Source organism: Empidonax traillii, unplaced genomic scaffold (assembly GCF_003031625.1).
Source record: "Empidonax traillii isolate 1590-97213 ecotype Southwest subspecies unplaced genomic scaffold, ASM303162v1 scaffold410:size520991, whole genome shotgun sequence".
In the NCBI taxonomy this organism is placed as follows: domain Eukaryota; kingdom Metazoa; phylum Chordata; class Aves; order Passeriformes; family Tyrannidae; genus Empidonax; species Empidonax traillii.
Genome location: NW_020955603.1, coordinates 460,105 through 479,425, shown reverse-complemented (window position 1 = coordinate 479,425; position 19,321 = coordinate 460,105). Strand labels below are relative to the sequence as shown.

The 19,321-nt window shown below is 41.2% G+C and overlaps 1 protein-coding gene across 2 annotated transcripts in view; it reads left to right on the top strand.

The window, feature by feature from the left end:
• Window positions 1-4,598: 4,598 nt before the first annotated feature.
• PIK3C2A (phosphatidylinositol-4-phosphate 3-kinase catalytic subunit type 2 alpha) overlaps window positions 4,599-19,321 on the top strand; it is a 51,477-nt gene continuing 36,754 nt past the window's right edge. For both annotated transcript variants that reach the window (XM_027893912.1, XM_027893910.1), the window contains exons 1-2: window positions 4,599-4,687; window positions 15,871-17,045. In XM_027893912.1, the coding sequence (XP_027749713.1) occupies window positions 15,936-17,045 (1,110 nt within the window). In that variant the 5' untranslated portion in view covers window positions 4,599-4,687; window positions 15,871-15,935. The remainder of the gene's footprint in view (window positions 4,688-15,870; window positions 17,046-19,321) is intronic.

Below are 19,321 nucleotides of genomic sequence, written 5' to 3'. Positions count from 1 at the left end.
CCAGACCGCTCCACGAGGCAGTGAGACACCCACACGTGGTGTGTGCCACGAGGAGTATCTCAGCAGGTGAGCTTTGTGTTGCAATCTGCATCCCGATGAACTAATGCTCGGGAATTTCCACGCTGCACTAAGTGAGCGCCGCGTTCTGGAACACGTCATGGATTCTGCGAAAATGTTTTTTGTCCTTGGTATGATACGCTCCGTCTTCCTACTGTCAGAGGAAACGTATTTGTCCTAAAATAATCTCTGTGCTCCTACTAACACTTTCTCATACAGAAAGAGGATACTCTTAACAATAGACATCAAGTTTATTCCTTCCAGTTAAAGGCAAGTAGCAATTCCAGTAGTTCAATTGAGGCATTCATCTGTTAAATCTGAAGAGCTTACATAAAAGCATTTTAGGCTGAGAAGAAAATTAAGGAAATTTTGGGTTTAAAGTGGGTTGTTTGTGGGGCTTTATGTGTTGTTCCTTTTTGGTTTGATGGGTGTTGTTTTGTTTGAGGGAGGGGGTGTTGGCTTGTTTCTTGTTTTATTTTGATTTTGGTTTTTATTGTTATCGTCACAACACATTCGTTAAGCTTTGTTAACGCGTAGCCAACATTTTGGTCTAGGTATACATTCAGCTTTCTTGTATCCTAAGCATTGTTTTTAAAGGCATCTGTCAGCTGCAGTTTGTTGCATTTCCAGTTAATGCCAGTGTCTGTGTTGTTAGTTATACAAGTTGATTTGCTTTTTGCATATGTTGTGTGGGAACACTTTTGGGATGTTTGAGTATCAACATAGTGAGCACAGCGCTTACTTTCTCCAAATATTTGACCAAAATCTCTCGTTTATTCTGCCTGTGTTGTGCAATTTAACTTTTCATAAAAATGTTACTTAATAACCTGTGGGTTTTTTACATATATAGCTTTACCCTGTGGCATTTGGTCAATATATGACAGACAAGACACACAGTAGCAAGGCAGTGAGCCCGCTAAGACACACATATTGTGCATTGCTTTTACACGGGTGTATTAATAACTTCCTGTATGAGAAATACTTTAAACCTGATGTCATGTTTGCATGTGGGAATGTGTGACTTGTAATCATCCATTCCCAAGCAAGTCTGCAGGCTATGCCATTGTTCTCTTCCTTGACTCTACTCTCTAGGGTATAGAGTCACTCTACCTGGAACCTGAGCTTCCAGTGCCAGCCAGTTCTCTCTCTTGAAGCAGAGCTATTTTGGCTGCCCAGCTATGGAGAACACTACATGGCATCTGATATACAAATGCTGTTTCTAAAACTGGCTGGTACTGGCTTTAGAGTGCACCCAGTAATTGGTACATATGTAATGTGAATTTAGCTGAGAAACGGTGAAAGCAGAGGCAAAAACACTGATGTTGGGGTTGCTCTTCAGTGTAAGGTGCTGGCCTGTATAAGCACTAGGGAAATGACTGTCCCCTGTATTCGGCACTGGTGAGGTCACACCTCAAATACTATGCCCAGTTCTGGGCCCCTCAGTTCAGGAAAGATGTTGAGGTTCTGGAGCATCTCCAGGGAAGGGCAGCAGAGCTGCAGAAAGGTCTGGAACACAAGTCCTATGAGGAGCAGCTGAGGGAGCTGGGAGTGTTTAGCCTGGAGAAAAGGAGGCTCAGGTGTGACCTTATTGCTCTCTACAACGACCTGAGAGGAGGTTGTAGCCAGGTGCAGGTTGGCCTCTTCTCCTAGGCAACCAGTGACAAGAGAAAAGGAAATGGTCTCAGGTTTTGCCAGAGGAGGTTCAGGTTGGGCATCAGGAAGAATTTCTTCACTCAAAGGGTGGTCAGGCACTGGAGTTGTGGAGTCACCATCCCCGAAGGTGTTCAAGAAACGACTGGATGTGGCATTTAGTGCCATGGTCTAGTTGACAAGGTGGTAATTAGTCAAAGGCTGGACTTGGTGATCTTGGAGGTCTTTTCCAACCTTAATGATTCTGTGAAAGCAAATGCAGGAATAGCACATTTGATTTGTGTTCAGAATGATAAAAGGAAATCAATACCTATTTAACAAAAAGTATCTTTAGAACACTAAAAAAAAAAAAAGATACTGCTTTAAAAAGCATGGGTTTAAATTATTAAAATAAATGCAGAATAGCAGGAAAAATTTCTGACAAGAATGAAATAACTTCTAAGGAAAGACATGGAAGTTTCTTACAGTTATCATGGCACTGCTAGGCAGGCTTGATAATAGTCTAAAATTCTGCTCTAATACACAGAATGAACCAAATCACTTTCCTATCTCAACTAGTACAATTCAAATTTGACCTGCTTGTACTGTCACATATTACATAACATGATGGAGATTGATCAGTCAAAGAGTCATGATTTTAGAAGGATAGAATCATAGAATGGCTTGGGTTGGAAGGGACTTAAAAATCATGTTAGTTCCAACATGATCTTGTTGAAATTGTTGGATGTAGCAGCTGCCTTTTGCTCAGTCTAAGCAGATTAATGCTCCTTTGGTTAGAGATGGATGAAACATCAACAAATGGTTGTCCCAGGGCTAAAACCATGTGGCCAGTGAGTCGGAAGTGTAATTGGGAGCAGTTTAATGTGACCCGCATGTGAAGGGGAAAGCAGCATAAGCACCGTGGTACTGGTTTGCACCAGGAGCTGCTGGTCTTTGATGATCCCAGTAAGAAAGGCACTGTGCCTCTGTGAAGTATCATTTAAACTGCTGTTTATTACAATCAGCACGATGAGAAAAGAGAGGATAGCACAGATAATCTTACACCCCTATACATGCTGGAAACCCTCAGCTGTGCAGCATCAAGCGGGCACAGCACACTCCACAGAACCCATCCCTAGAAAAGGGTTTCCCATGTCAGCTGTTAGAGGATTCTCTTACAAGACAATAATTCTGTCTATTATTTCTACTGACAAATGGAAAGGGTGTTGACATGGGAAGCTCTTTCTGCACTTTTGGATAAAGCCAAGGACGCACAGATAGTGCAATCACTGGTACCAAGTGGGAGCTGCCTGCAAACTCTGAGTACAATGGGCTACAAAGTTTATCCTGTGGCCAAGGGAGACAAAACAGGTCTGAAGGCCAGGCAGCATAGCACCGTCTGGTTGTTATGTGGGTCACTAACTCCTCCAAACACAGTGCTCTTGGGGCCAAAATCACCACAGGAGCCCAGTAGAGGAGGTGGCCAGGAGACATGACTGCCAGGAGAAAAACTCTAAAATGCAATCTGAAAAGAAGTTATATTTGGACAGACAGCCTGGAAAGAAACCTGGAGCTTGAGGGAAAAGTAGTTTTCTTCTACTGTATTCAAAATTGGAGCAGAGTTGGCTTATTGATTGTCAATACTGGAATGGCACTCGAAAGGATTGATTTCTCCTCTTACTAACTGACAGCCTGAAAAAACCCTGATCACAAGCGTAGTAAAAACTCTAGTAATTTTTTAAATCTGTGTAATTAAAGAGTCATGCCTATGATGCTTCTCCAGGAACACATTTTGTGTCAGCCCTCCAAGTTTACATTTTGCTCTTGTTGAAATCACCAGCAAGGGCTTTCATTGACCTTACTGGTGCCAGGTCAAGATTTATCCAATAGAGAATGCTTAGATGCTAAAATGGTGGGACATATACAATCACACAGAAAATGTCACTGTCAGCAGTGTATTTCTGACTAATTTTTGTTAATTCATTTCTATAGTAGCTTCTAAATTGACATTTTTTCATGTGTCTCCTACGCTGCATTAGGTGTTTTGCATTTTTCAGAATTTTGGTGTGCTAGAAGTGCTGAATAAAATACCAGAACTGAGTTCTTTGCTTATTTTAAGTAGTATCCCCTAAGTGGACGGAATATAAAGATATTCCCTCTGGAACTCTTTTACATCTACATTACAAATCATATTGTTACTTTTAAATGCCCATGACAACTTTTAATTTGATCTTATGAAAGGCCCATTGTCTAAACTTTGTATAAAATCCCACATGCAATACTTTTTAGGCATACCCGAAGCATTATGTTCTTTTGAAGCTATTGTGAAGGTCAAACCAAAATATTTGGTCTTTTTTTTGAAACGCGTTGGTATGTCAGGAAGGTTGGAGCTGTCAACAGGGATCTGCCCGTGCCGAATAAGAAGTTTCGTAAGTTAAACAAAGCAAAATTCTGTGTAGTGGAACAGAACAGAATGCAGTGAAATAAACCACGGGGGTCGGCAAGTGGTGAAAGTATTTATTCCTGTATCCCAGACCCGTGTGCCGGGGGCTCCTCCAGCGTCACTGCCCGGCCCCGACCCCGCCGAGTCCCGGCCCTTCCCCCGCTCCCGGCGGCCTGAGGAACTCCATTGTGTCCGCGGCCGCCCCCCCCGCTCGACGGACATTTCTGGTGCGTTGAGCAAGTTCCCAGCCATGCCGAGCATTCCTGGGAAGATCGGGCGATAAGGGGAGGAAATGACGGAGAGTCACCCCAGCGCCACCACCCGGCCCCCGCGGCTCAGGGGCTCGGCCACCCCCGCGCTGGGGCCGGACCCCCGTGCGGGGCCGGGGGCGGGGCGGGCCCAGGTGAGGCGGGGCCGGGCCCGGGGCCGGGGCCGGTCGGAGCGCAGCGCCCGCCCCCCCGCGCGGCCCGGCGGAAGTGAGCGCACGGCGGGGCGGGGGAGCCGCCCGCAGCCTGGAGCGCTCCCGGCGGGAGCGGCGGCGCCGGGGGAATGGCCGAGGTAGGCGCGGGCAGCCCCTGCCACCGCGGGTCGGGTTGGGCCGAACCGAACCGAGCCGAGCCAGGCCGGGGGCTCCGCGCTGTCCCTGTCCCGCCGCGCTCCGCTTTGCACCCCCCGCCCCGTGCCCCCCGCTCCCTCCGGGAGTCACCCCGCCGGGACCCTTCGGCCTCGGGGCGCTCCCGCTGCCGGCTCGGGCTTGGCCGCGGCCCCGGCCGGAGCTGCCCGCGCTGCCGGGCGGCATCTGCGGGCGGCGGGGCCCGGGGGGCTGCGGTGCCCGCACGGCCCGTCCTGTCCCGTCGCCGCCGCTCGGGGTCTGTGCGGGCTCTGCCTGCGGGACGTGCTTCCTTCCAGCGGGGAGCTGCGCGTCCGGTGAGGCGCCGCTCCGGCCGCAGAGCCGTCCGGGGGAGCTGCCCGCGCCCCGCAGGTGCCCGAGGTGGTTTTTGGACCCGGGGGTGAAGTCTCCGGGGTGCGGGGAGCTGTCACCGGCACGGGGCAGGGAGCGTGGGGAGGCTCGCCCTGCGCAGGGGGCACCTTGGCGGTCACTGCAGGAACCCACCAGGTTTACGTTTCCTTTTTCTTCGTCTCCTTGTTGGCTTTTGAGGGGTTTCGCTTGCCCCGGGTTGGTGCGTTACTGTGGTTTCAGAGAAGTTGGATGTTTACAAAGCTGATCCTTAAACAGCTCTGCTGTTTCCTCCGGGAGCTTTTCCTTTATTACTAGTGAAATATGGAAGCGTGTGACTGGCTTACTGTTCTTGACTCGATCGAGTTTATTATTCTGCATCAACACAATAAAAACCTGCACCTGCACCTTTGTTAGCACAAGTAACCTCCCAGTCTAACTATGCTGTTGTTGGGGAGAGGATGTGGTATAAGATGCACTCAAAAGAAAAGAGTTTGGAAGAAAAAAACACATGGTTTTCCTAGTAATTGTATTACGTATTACAGGTGTGATGCTAGAGCATAGCACAAACTGTTTTGGGGTAGGGGAGAGTGCAGAGGTTTTAAATAAGAACCGTGCGTGTTTAATGCAGATCTCTTTCCAAAAGGAACTGAAAATTGAAGAAAAAACCTGTGATGTTTGTACAAGATATTGTGCAATATTCGCTTAGAATATAAACTGTGTTCAGGAGTGGTAGTGGTGGATGATTTATGAAGAATCCAAAGGGGAAGCAGAAATGGGGCAGGGGAAATGAAATCAGACAGACAAAAGTATTTTGTTAGTTGGCTTTGTTGGCTTTGAAGGCAACTATGTCCTTCATTCCTCTGACGCTGAGAGTGGGCCTGGAAAAAACTTTATTACGCATTTGGAAGGAGAAGTTGCTTAAATTGAGATCACTTAAATTGGAGAACGCTTAGCACATTTGTGGGAGGGGGGGAAAGGGACTATGATTGCTACTAAGTTCTGTTCTCTCTGGTTTGGGGTTTTGTTTTTTCTCCTGAAAGCAAGTTGAAGCAAAGCTAGTAAGAAAAAGTGAACAGTGAAAGAAAGTTGCATAGAAGATGAAGGCAGTGAGAGAAAACACAGGGAGACTGATAAATACTCAAAGTTAAGTGCCCCTTTGAAGATGAGACCATGAACCAGGCAACTAATAGGTTATTTAGAATCCCGTCTTCTTAAATGGTGTACTATGTTTGAATTTTCTTTTACATTCAGATTTCTTTTACATTCTTTTACATCTCTTAAAGACGATTGTTTATGAAAAATACATAGATCTCTAAAAAGATTTAAATTTTTGATTGATTTAATAAAATAGATTTGCCATTCTTAATTACAATGCTGTAGTAATCCTGATTTATATACTTGAGGTTCCTCCTTCCTTTGGGTTATTACTGTCATTGTGAAGAACTTAAATGTTCATCAGTAGAGTTAATCAGTGTATTTAAATTAATGATTTAGTTATTTTTATCTGATTTGAGTAGCACTCTCTGTCCTAAAAAGATAATTGAATGCCTTAAATGGAAAATTATGCATTTCGAAGTGTCAAGTAAAAAAAATATTTTCTGAATTTGTGTTCCTCTGTTTCTTACTTCTCAAACTAAGTTGAAACAGGTGATATTTCTTATCCAGTGCTGCTATTATATCTGCTGTCTAGCTGGAGAAACTTGGATTAAATAGTTGTTTTAGCAGTAAAAATGCTGAGATGATGTTTTGGAGCTTTTTTTTTTGGTCATGTTAGGCTTTTATGTGGGACAAAAACAAGACCGGTGTGGAATTATTTAGAAAAATGAATGCTAAATTTGAATTTTATTCAAGCAGGATTGTATATTTTTTGCCTTTAAACTCTTAAGGAATCTTAAGGCTGACTTATGGGAGCTTTAAAAATTGCAGTAAATTAGCACTAGTGAGTAGGCCAGTGTAAGCATAATGCTAACATGACTAGAATTCATAAAATATAGTACTTGTTTTAAGGTCAGCCTTAACGACATTCAGATGATGATGTTCCATTATTTTTTTTTAGAAGTATTGTCTTCCAGTGTTTGCAGTCAGTGCAGGAATTACTTGGTATTTATTTATTTTTAGAGTAGCACAACAAACTTAAAAATGAGACAGTACAGCACAAATGCAAATTGTTTGCTTCACGGAAGTGTAACTGTAAACATGTTGCTCCATTTTAAGCAGAAGATGTGGATGTGTAATTAATTACCAGAACCAGAGTTCAGTTTTTATCAACAGTGGTCAATAAAATCAGTCATCTAACAGAGTGTCATCCAGCCCCTTCGTAGGCGAGGAGGTCACAGTGATGTCAGTTTCTGCAGAAGAATGATGAAGTTGTTTCCAGACATGGACGGGAAGGAGGAAATGTTTCTAAGTGTTCCAGTAATGATAAACCTCCCTCAAACTATAGAAGTTGTAGAATAGAATGCTTTCCTCAAAGCTCAGGTTCAAAGAAGGTAGGAGAAATGTTACTTTGATCTATACCTTAGTCTGTACCTTTGAAATGCGACCTGAAATTATTTCCTTAGGTTAAGTTTAGTTTGTTCCAAGTGATGGTCACTTCTCAGTGCTCTCATGGAAGAGTTTGAAATCGAGGGCAAGGGTATGTCTGCATGTTTCGTGTAACTTGTAATTTGAAGTTTACAAACAAACCATCACTTACAAAAACCCAGCCGCAGTTGGAAACTTGCAGTACGTAGTGTATGAGGGCCTCGTGGTATTTGTGCTGAGAGGATGTCATCTGGAGATTGGTCAGTGCATGATGACCTAGAGTAAACAATTTAGCTTGTAGGTTTTGATATTGTAGTTGATGTTTGTAGGAGGTGCATTTAGAACAGGTCATCAATAACGTGTGTGATGATGTGATCTTCTTCGAAGATTGTAGTCACAGTGAAGAGCAGAGCGTGGTGACAGTGCTGAGTTATGAGGCGAGTGCTGGAAGTTTAGATGAGTTCAACATGCAGCTGGACAAATTTGTGGATGAAAAAGTTCATCAGGAGTCTTAATCTTACAGAAGTTACCTCAGTATTCAGGAAGTACTTGAGCGGCAAATTAGTGGGGACTAGAAGGGTATTTTGAGGAAGTGTCATTACATGCTTGTTTTGGTTTAGGTTTTTGCCATTTGCATTTCTGAAGCCACCCTTAGAGACAAGATAAGGATGAGATGAACCTTTGGTCTGAGAGGGTGTAGCTACCCTGTTCAGTTTTCTACCTGTGTATTGTTAAAACAAACAAACAAAAAAACCCCCGACAAATAAAACCCCGTAATCACTGAATCAATACGTGTAATAAGCATTTAGTATTTTCTAGTGGATAAAGCAGAAAGGTACATGTGAACTGCATGTTTGTTCTGTCAATTAATAATCAGCAATTCTGCTTCATACTTCTATGAATGCGAGGTTTGTTGACTAAGAAGCATCTGCTGGTTATAACTGAAACTGTGCAAGTTTCCTGCCTGAGGGGAAACTCGTCTGCTGAAGCAAGTGGTGGAAATAATTTGGCTACTGCAGCAGAATCGCATTTGGTTAGACTGGTAGGGTGATACTAATACAGTGATACAGAGTTAAACCTGGGCCAGAGCTGTGGTGTCAGTGTTTCGCCTCAGTGCGTGTTTTTGATTATGTTTTGTTGAAGGTGTGTACCGTGCGCTGCTGCACAGGGAGTAAAGTAAGATCTTTGTGGGGGAGGGTTGTTTTCATCTCCCTGTGTTAACAGCCACTGTACCTTGCATCATGAACTTCCTGCAGCTGGCTGCATTTTGAATGTTTTGTGACATCAGGAGGATTATCTGCCGGGCTTACTTAGGACATAAAACTTAAGACCATGTGAAAACACATTTTTTCTTCTGTCTGTGCTGTAGAATGTTATAGACCTATATGGAAGGTGTTCGAGCATTGCTGCCTGAATAAAGCCCTGAGCACCCCTGTCACCTTCTCACAGCTGACCCTGCTCTGAGCAGGTAATGAAACTAGAGACCCTCACCAGGTAGGCCCCTCCCAGTCTTAATTGTTCCATTCAAGTGATACTCCAGAATAAAGTTACTTTGCAAATCAGAGATTACTGCACCAGTTATTTAGCTGGGGAATCAAAATATTTCGGGCAACGGAGGAATAGGAAAAAAAAAACCACAAAACACCTAAGCCAGTAGCTAATGTTGATTCTGTATGAAATATTTTGTGTTGCTTGAGTGTTTTCAAGAACCCTTTGAAAAGAGGGATTGGTGGGAAAAATAGTGAATAGTCAGAGTGGCATGAAGAAAAGCACAATTTCAGATGTATCTCTAAAGCAAGAGAACGAGTAAAAAGTTTGTAAAACCAACTTCTGAAATGGGGGAGTGCAATTGAAAGCATTATTCTGTAAGGAGAAACATTGCAACAGAACTAGAATTCTTAGCCTTTGTCAAACAATGCTGGTAATAAGCTTGGCTGTAAGGCATGGAAAAAAAAAATCTTGGCCAAGTACATGGAAATGAAACAGCCTGGGATGCCATCATTCGATTATTGCTTTTTTCTGGTACCTGCATCAAGACAATACTGGGCAGGAACAGAATAGCAGGTATGCTGTGAGAGAGCTGAGAACTGAGAGCTGAGAATAGGGAGAAATACAGGGATACAGAGGTTGGTGAGTGGTTCTGCAGCTGATGAAACCGATGCCAAGTTTCCCGTTGATTTGTGTCTTCAGCTAATTGGCTTTAAGGACTTCTTGCCACAGTTCAAGTATTTATAAAGATTATCCTGGTAATAAATCTGTGGTGTCCAGTAATATGAGCTCATGCTACAGTTTTCTTCTAGCTGTGACACCCAGTGTTCTTGGCAGGGTCTGGCTGCTTGCTTTTATACAACTAATGTGGAATTTAATTATCTTTAAGACCCCCATCTCTTTACCAGACTTAAATGAAATGGTGATTGGATTCAAAACTTGAGGGGAGGAGTGTAACAGCACAAGTATGGTGGATAAACTTGCAAACCTGCTGTGGCAAATCTGCATGGATCCACATCTACTGATGGAAAGGCTTGCAAGGGCTAATGATGCAAACACCTGGTTCCAGAACGGGAAGAGTACTTTGTGGCAATGGAAAACACATGATCTGTAGGTAGCTGTAGCTGCCTACACTGAGGTTTGGCTGGAACATCACGACAGATGCTTGTTGGAACACTGATCAAAAACTCCAGATTCTACAGTTAAAAAGTATGCCATATCTAATAATGGTCCTCTGCACAGTCTCCTGCATGAAAATTGATTTCAGTAGAACAGTTCACAAACTTTTATAAGCACTGAAACAGCGGGGGGTGTATTTTTCAAGGGATTTGCTGTTGATGTTGAAAGATCTTGAAGGTTGAGGCTTCCTGTTCTAGTACTAGAAACATCCTATTCTTGCCTAGCCCTCAAGATCAAAGGTTTTGTGATGAAATTTCAAAATCAAAGTTGAGATGCAGTTCCTGCTTTGGTATTTACGAGCTGAATGATTTGAGTAAAACAAATGAATTGAGTGTTGGTTCAGAGTTTGTGCCCAGTTGAAAATTGCACCTGTGTTTAAGCTAGTGAAATTGAATTTGAAGATTCTGTAGATGTGACGTGAAACAAAATGGATTCAATCTTTTGGTTAACTGTCTCAATCTCATGTGTAAGGGGGCACTTTCCAATTTTGCTAAATGACTGGATTAAAGAAGCTACTAAGTTTTTAGTGGAAAGATAGCATGTTAGAACTTTACAGCTTTAACACTGACCTTTCAGAAGTGCTTGCGTACACGATTGAGAAACTTCCAATTTAAACCGAATAGTATTTAAAAAAAATAGCAGCCTTACTTCGTGAAGTCATGTCATGAGTATCTGTTCATTTTTTTCTTTGTAGCAATTTGAGTGCATCTGGCAGAGAGGGCTTTTGAACATCAAAGTGCTTCTGATTTTTATTTTTTTCTTGCTGAGGAGTTTTCCTGCTGTGGCAAATGTCTCGCTATGAATTCCTTTGCAGCTCATTTGTACTTTCCACAGTATATTACTGCTGTCGTAGTTTGCTAAGTTTTCCCTGATATCCCATAAAACTGCTGCTGTCTCTGGTATGCAGGCAAGATTTGTTAATTCTTAAGTTAGCTATCATTCCATGTTGGGCAAATGCCTCAAATTTTTTTATGTATTTTTTTTTAAATAATGGCAAAATAACCTCAAAGTTACTGCGAAAATTGCACTTGTTTTGAGGAAGCTCTGGCTACTGTATGCCAGGGCATTACTTTATAAGGAATGCAGGAAATGGCCTGACTTATCATTGCTTCTGTATTTAGTGCTTGGACTCCAGGGAATTCATGTGCACTGATTTGTGATAACTGTAAAGTACTTCTTGTGAATAAATTACCAAATAATATGTTCTGTGCTTGCGTAGCACTAGAACAAATTATAAATAGAATATTACAAGCCATGGGTTTTTTTGAGAAGGAAATTGTGCAACTCATCTTAAGTAGAGAAGAATGTTAACATGTACATGAGCATATGGTGAGATTACCTCTGCTTAAGGTAACAGGATTTATGTCTAACAAAGTCATCCCTTGCACATTAGGATAGGAAACTAATTTACATTTTGGGAGTCTTTGTCCTGGTAGAAGTGGAATGTCTTGTATTGGTTCCCCTGAAGTTTCTTACCACAAACCTGTAGATTCCTTATTGGGGAAAAAAGTTCTTCCTGGTTCCATTTTAGGTATTTGCTAGGTTAGTGTATGTGTAATTTGTTTTAATGTAAGCCACTCTAAGTAAAAATCTGGTTTAACGTTAATTACCGTTCCATGTAGAGGTTTTGATCTGAAGGAGGTGGTTGGACATCTTGTAGTTTCTTGGTTCTTGATATTAATAAAGTTTTGTTGCTGCCCTTTTTTTTTTTAAGAGCATTTTACTCCTTTGAAATAACGAACAATGTGTAATACTCAAAATTACATAACAATACACAGGTACTTGAGTGATAGAAAATTAACTTTATACAAGTTTGCTTAAATTTGTCACCAAGAAAGTGTTGCTTTTACGGAAACTCTTCTAGACTGGAGCCAAAAGGGTCTGCAAAATCACCTCTGATCACAACTGGTCAAATAGTTAAAGGAGAATTTGCTTGAAGTTAATGAAGTCTCACTGCAGTAGACAGATCACCCTTCATCTAGGCTGCAGATAGATTGGGTGGTTGAGATTTTAGACCTGCTTTTAAACAAAAGCAGGCAGTATTGGTGAGGTGTGGCTAGGACAGCGTAGCTGCGGTGACTTCATACAAAGTATAAATGTGTCTGTTTAATGTCGAATTTAGGGGAGAAAAAAGTGGTGTAGCAGATTATAACTGAAATTCATAAGCGATAAAACAATCTCTTCAATTGCTTCTAGCTTTCATTAAAAAAAAAGTGATGTGTCTCTCACATTCTTTGAGTGCTTGGCAAGAGCAGGGCTGTTGAAGGTGAATAGATTGACAGCTGAAAACTGATTATTACTGTTACTTAATATAGTGTGCAGCAGTTGAGATGAGAACAATCCTGGCTCTGTAAGGATTACTGCTAGGTCTTCTGATGACCTCCACTTGTTGCAAACTTCTGGCGAGTTCCTGTGGCACAGTCAGTAAAATGGTTCGGGCTTCTGGAATTTAAATTGAAGCACAGTCTTCTCAATGTTTGAGAGCAGTTCCCTGCTGATAGATGGTCCTAATGGAATTTGCCCTTCTCTTTGCAAATATTGGAGAAGTTTAAATTCTGCTCACTCTCTGCCTTTGAACTTGAATGGCTACAAAGTGAGAGGTTCAAAGTGAACCTGAACTTACATGAAAATGTGAGGTGTAGTTAGCATTTAAAAGAAGGTCTATTGGTATTTTAATCATGCGTATGCCTAGGGAGCTTTTTCTTCTTCTGATGTGTTATGTGGATTTACTGCTTAAAACTGACATGCAAGATAAATTTTTGCCAAAACGATTGCAATTTTATCTGATTTTTAAATAATTTTTTTAAATCTTCAAACTGTTTGGAAAAACCTGCAGTTTTCTTATAAAATTTGACAGAAATTTATACACTGATTTGATTCTAGAAGTTTCCTAAGGGCAGGACTTAAATACAGCAATCAAATTAAGTGTATGTATGCTGATGAGGCTGTCTTGCAAAAGTAAAAACTAAAATTCAATTTTTCAGGTAACCACTAATAATAATCTTCTGTCTTGAATGCTGGAAGCCACTGACAGAAATACAGCACTGTTAATGGGAACTGTAAAATAAGCAAGCAGTTATCAAGTGATTGGGATTCTCTGGATGTTATGAATGAATGTGCTGTGGTAGCTGTGCACGATGTTTCTGAGTGCTGAGGAATTTATGTTTATCTGCAGTTGTGGAACAGTGACTCCTTGTGAGCAGGAGACTGCTTGGCAATATGGAGATCAAAGCTGTTGATTTCAGCACAAAAATAAGGCTTCCTTTTTTTTAAAAGAGCCGGTTGTTGGTGTTGTAATTATCAAGCAGCACCAGAATGCATTCATAATCTACAAAGTTGTAGCCCAAACGGTTCTGAATAGTCTCAGAAAGTATGATCCTATTTTAGTTTTTTTAATAAAATTCAGGTGAAAGTCCTGCTGCTATTTAGAATCCTTAGGCGACAGCAAGACTATGAAAACTGCACTTACCTCATGCTGCCGCTTCTTGGAAAAAACAAGCAGGAATTATTGAGAGGACTTCACAAGTCAGGGTGTCCTTGTATCTGAAAATTTGACATAGCAATTTTAACCAGCTGTAAGATAATAAAGAGATTAAAGCCTACTTGGCCTTCTAGGCAGTCTGAGAAGTTGGTGTCGAGTATATGAGACTTCTTGTTAGGATATCTGTGGCTAGTCAGCTTAGACCATCTACAGAATGTTCCATACATATTTAGGAGAAGGTTTAGTATGACTGTTCTGCCAACAGATCAGAGACCTGCAGTATCTGTAAAGGAACCCAGGAAAAGGGTTTGGGGTTTGTTTGTTTGTTTGTTTTAATCGATTCACTGATTGGGTTCAACACTCAGCTCTGCAGATAGCCAGTAGAGAGGACTTCATCCAAATGACAATATTTATGGCTTAATGTTTGTCAAACTCTGCAGCTTAGTATACTGTTCAGAGAAGGATCTGGTGTCTGTTTTTTTCTGTAGACGTAGTCTGTGTTAAACATTTATATAATTATCCTGTGGCATGGATACATAACCTGTAACCTCCAAAGCTTCTCCGTAAGACTTTATGCTCTAAGACTTCAGCTGTGTGGTTTTCAGGGTTTGACAGACTTAGTCTGTCACTGTTTCGGTCTTTCTGAAGATGGTTTGAATCTTCTCTTGGTACCTGTAGCATCACTTGTGGTTTAATCTTGCTTTGTGAAGGGTTTCACTTGAATTTGTCCTCAGACTTCGCTAAAATATGTAGAACCTCTTATAAACATGTCTGTCCTTCACACTATAAGGTATTGAAATGAAGTAGATAAAACAAAAACTTGGCCAGTCATAAAGAATTTAGAGAATCTGTTGAGAATCTTGCTGCCTGTGTGGGGAATCCAGAGAAATACTATCACTTTGTTTAAAGCACCTGTCTCTGGTTTGATTCAGGGAGGGGAAAAAAAAAAACCCAACCCAAAATCCAAACCCTTCTAATGGGTGTGAATACAAGGGAACATAAAGAGTTTAGTTATCTACATTATTTGCTGCAGAGAACTCTTAATTTGTAGATCACTGCATGACTTAAACCCAGAATGATGTAGGGCTCATCCAGTTCAGTGAAACTGTGTTTTAATGAGGATTGCTGATTATGTAAGCCTCCTAGCAGAAACTCATTATTCTTGATTTTTATCTTGCTACTTGATATGCACACTAGCTGTTGCTGGAAGACATCTTATATCCTGGACTCAGCTCTGACCCAGCTGTGTGCAAAAGCTATAGAATAAAGTAGAAGTAACACTGAAAAATAACACAGTTCTTGTGGTTATCTCTTACAAGATTATTTTAATAAAGAGGCATAGATACTGTGGTGAATATGGGAAGTCTTATCGTAGTCCTATGCACAAGACTGGAATTGTAGAAATGTAAGATATTATTTTCTTGGTGGTGACCCTAAGCAAAAGTGACCTTTCAGAGTTTCTTCCTTTACCTAGTAGTCAATGACACTTCCTTTAAGGGGCCATTAGAAAGATTACTCAATGAGCAGCTGTACTTAAATAGCTTATTTTGCTTGTGCAAGAAATAGCATTTCATAAGCATTATTTTTCTTGTTAAGAGGGTAAAGTACAATATTTTCCAAAGGAAGAGAGGTCCTTCAGTGTCATTATGACCATTATAATCACGGTACAGCAGTTTGAAAGGTCTGTTGTTTTTGTAATCTATTGAAGTAAGCTGGAAGTCCTCTTGATAATGTGCTTTATCAGTGCTAGATATTTGTATAGTCTTTGGAATGATTTCTGCTTCCAAGATTGCACCTGTGTAATTGCTCAAATCTGAAAACCACTAGGTACCTGAAGGGGAGCTTCTCTGTGTCTTGGGTTTAGTGGTGCAAAAAGAAAGCCAGTAATTAGTAGCATTTACCAATGGGTAGAGAAAGAAATGGATCTTGCATAATTCAGAGACTGTGGATTTATTTGTATGGCTTCCTTTTGACACCCCCAGACAAATGAAAATTGTTCTCTTGAAAATTTTACGTCCTGGGTTTCTGTGGGGCATGTGCAACCTTGTCAGTTGCTGATGTATAACGTGATTTCTTCTCTGTGTTTCTAATGTTTCATTTCCTTTTCAGGTCTGCTAAATCTATTTTGAAGCCAAGGGTAGACAACCAGTACAGGGGGAGCGTTGCTGCTTTAGATGGACATCTGCTCTTGCGGCATGGCCCAGATATCCAGCAGCAATGGGTTCAAACAGCGCTCGTCGCCTTCTCTGTCGGCCGCAAGGTCAAAAGATGTGGACAAAGAGGAGGCATTGCAGATGGAAGCTGAGGCATTAGCCAAGATGCAGAAGGAAAGAGGTGTAGCTGGTAATAAACAAACCTTTCATTCTTTAAGCAGCCCCAGACAAAAAGCACAGACTCATAACAAACAGGACCATGATCTCATGGTGTTTCCAGAGTCTGATGCCAAGAGCATGGAAGATAAACTAAGCACCATTGACATAGAGAAGCTTACACATGCTGAACTAGAGAAACTGCTGCTGGATGAAAATTTCGAGTCTAGTAAAGTACCTACATTACCAGCAAGTCCTATTTTGAGCCCATCTTTGTCTTCTCAATTTTATCTTGGGCCTGCGGGTCAGAGGAGACAGTGGACACCTGGGATACCAGCACCTGTGACATGCACTTTACCTCCTATTTACACCTCAGCTTCTTACACGAAACAGACTGGTGTATTTCACAACGGATTCCATCCAAGTATGTCGTCCTATCCCTCCAGAGAGCCTATTTATCTTGGTCTTCCAAGACAGTCACAATACATTTCACACCCATTGGCAGCTACCACACCTTTCCATCCACAAGGAAGCCTACCTATATATCCTCCAGTACTCACACCAGAAATGGCAAAGGTATTTGACAAAATTGCAAGCACTTCGGAATTTCTGAAAAATGGGAAGTCGAGCACGGACCTGGAAATGACTGCTATAAAGTCTGCGGTTTCTAACCTGCCAGCCTCGGAAAGCTGCGGGGATGTTAGTAAATTTGACTGGTTAGATTTGGATCCCCTAAGTAAACCAAAAGTGGATAGTGTGGAGACTTTAAATAAAGCAGAGAATGATGGAGAGAGGGCTTCAACTATGAGTGCTGAAGATCCATGGGAGGCTGTGCTGTTAGAAGAAAAGCTGTTAGTAACTTGTCCCCTGGAAAGAAAAGTTAATGGGAAATCTTCTGGAGCAACAGTCACAAGGAGCCAGTCCTTAAACATGCGAACAACTCAACTTGCGAAGTCGCAGGGCCAAACGTCACAGGTATGTAAATCACTAATTTTAAACTGCAGTATAGTAGTCAAGATTAATCACAATATTTAAAGACGCTTTAATGTCTGGATTTGTTTTGTTACTTGGCTTGAGCAGTGTCCAAATACTGTGATGTTAGGGCATATATATTAGTGCTATTCAGAAAATGGAACGTTGCTACTGAATTATCTCCAAAATAACTCTGCCCTTGTGTAACATTTCCACGTTTACCGAGGAAATTGCTGTCTTTCAGCACACTCCAATAGGAAATGGAAATAGTATTTAGAACCATTAAGTATTTAAATCATATTGATAAATATTTAGGTTTTATAAGTAGTTCACCTGATACTGAAAAATAAAAAGATGGTGAGTTAAGCACTGAAAATTTTATCTTAAGCAGTCTTTACTTTGATTTTGGAAAAAAAATATTTTTTTTCCTTATATTTGAACCTTTCAGCATTTTTAAAATTTCTATTTTATTTTAGAAAACGTTGCATGGAAAGGTGGCATAGTCAAAGATCTTTTCTGCTTTCCTAGTATCACTTGTAGCCTTTTACAGGACTACTTTGGTAGGTAGAAAGCTTTCCTTCTGTGCAGGAATGCTAGAGAACCTTTTGCTTATACTGTCTGGGATGGTCAGAAACACTGTACTTCTCTTCTGGAAGAAGGGAAACCATCCTTGTGTGATGTTACTTCAGTCAGGCAGGGCAGAAAGGTGACTGCTCTAAGATCAGAATCACTTCAATCAAATATTTGAGACAAAACTGTCAAGAGAGGCTTTAGTTATGACACTTATATCTTTGGACATTGAGCACATGCAGTCTGTGTCAAAACTAAAGTGTGCAGCGGGTGATCAATTCTGGCACAATCTCATCTGGTTAATTATGCCCCAAAAGTGCATCCTCTTCTTTTCCAAATCCAGTAAATGACTGTATATTGTTTTTAACTTTTCTTATATGTTTTAATTCTTTCTGTGATAATCCCATCATAAAACAAGACACTTATCAGCTCACTAGAAAGTGAATATGAATACTTCTGGGGTTTTATTTGTGGGTTTTTTGTTTTTGGTAGAGAGAGTACAAAGACTGAAGGAGAAGACTTCAGCACCCCTGGCAAGGGTGGTAATGACAGAAAAAGAATTGTACTTGTAGAAACTGGTTAGAGAGGGGAGAATAAACTATTTGTTTGCCTTGGAGATGTTGGATTACAGCTCTTTTGAATCTTAGGTATTGTCTTTCTAGGTGTTTTTAATAGGCTAGGGACATGCCGTTAAAAAAACAACTGTTATCAGTCAAAGATATTTTCCAAATTACTCCTTAATACTTCCCCCCCCCCCAAGTGGAGGAGGTTTTTCTCAGAAATAGGAATATTTACTAGACTTTGGCCTAAAGGGCTGTCTGACTTTCCACTGAAGTGCAATTTTTGGCCCCTTGTCTGAAGGATTTCCTGTTTTTTCTGGGTTAGTTGTCACTATTCTGGCAAAAGTTTAGTAGAAATCTCATAGAAAACGACCCAAGAAAACCCTTTACCTCTGTTTTTATGGCATCATATTTTTAACATTGCATGTTTGTAGATCTTGGGCCTGACTTAATTTTGCTTTTTTTCCCCCACTCACCATTGAACTGTGATATATTAACTCAGTTATTTCCTAGTATTTGGAGAGGCATGTAAAATTGGGCTCTATAGCAGTTTTCTTCTCATTTTGCCTGTCATGTGGTGATACGTTTGTCAGTTTTCCAGTGGTGTTTGGTTGGTTGTAATGTAACTGCTGATGGTAGTAGCTGGACTTCTGAGGTGTTGTCTGCAGGAAGAAGTATTTGACTGTTGCTGAATGAAATCTGCTTTTTATAAATTCCAGGATTTTTTCAAGAATGCAAGTTTTAAAAGGGACTTTCCTGTTCATAAGGTCCAGTCTCCTGCTATTTACATGTCACGTATGCATTGGTTCATAAGTAAAACTCAAGCTCTGCCTTCGCATATGGTCTTTTTCCTCCTGCTACATTTGATTTAAAGGCTGTTCCTGACCCTCAGTGTCCTGATCAGTCATCTCATTTTCAGCAGAGTGCATTTGTAACTACCTCTTAGCAAATGTTCTTCTTTCAGAGTGGATCAGCAGGTATTTAAGATAAAAGAATCGTTTTGATATTTACCTCAGTGTGCTATAAAAGACAGTGACTTTGTCAGCTTTCACTGCAAGCTCTGTGTGAGAGCTTCCCTTTCATGTCCCTTTTTTTTTTGAAGATGACTTATGAGAATTTTAGTTCTCTGTGTGAGAGCGTAGTGTGCCG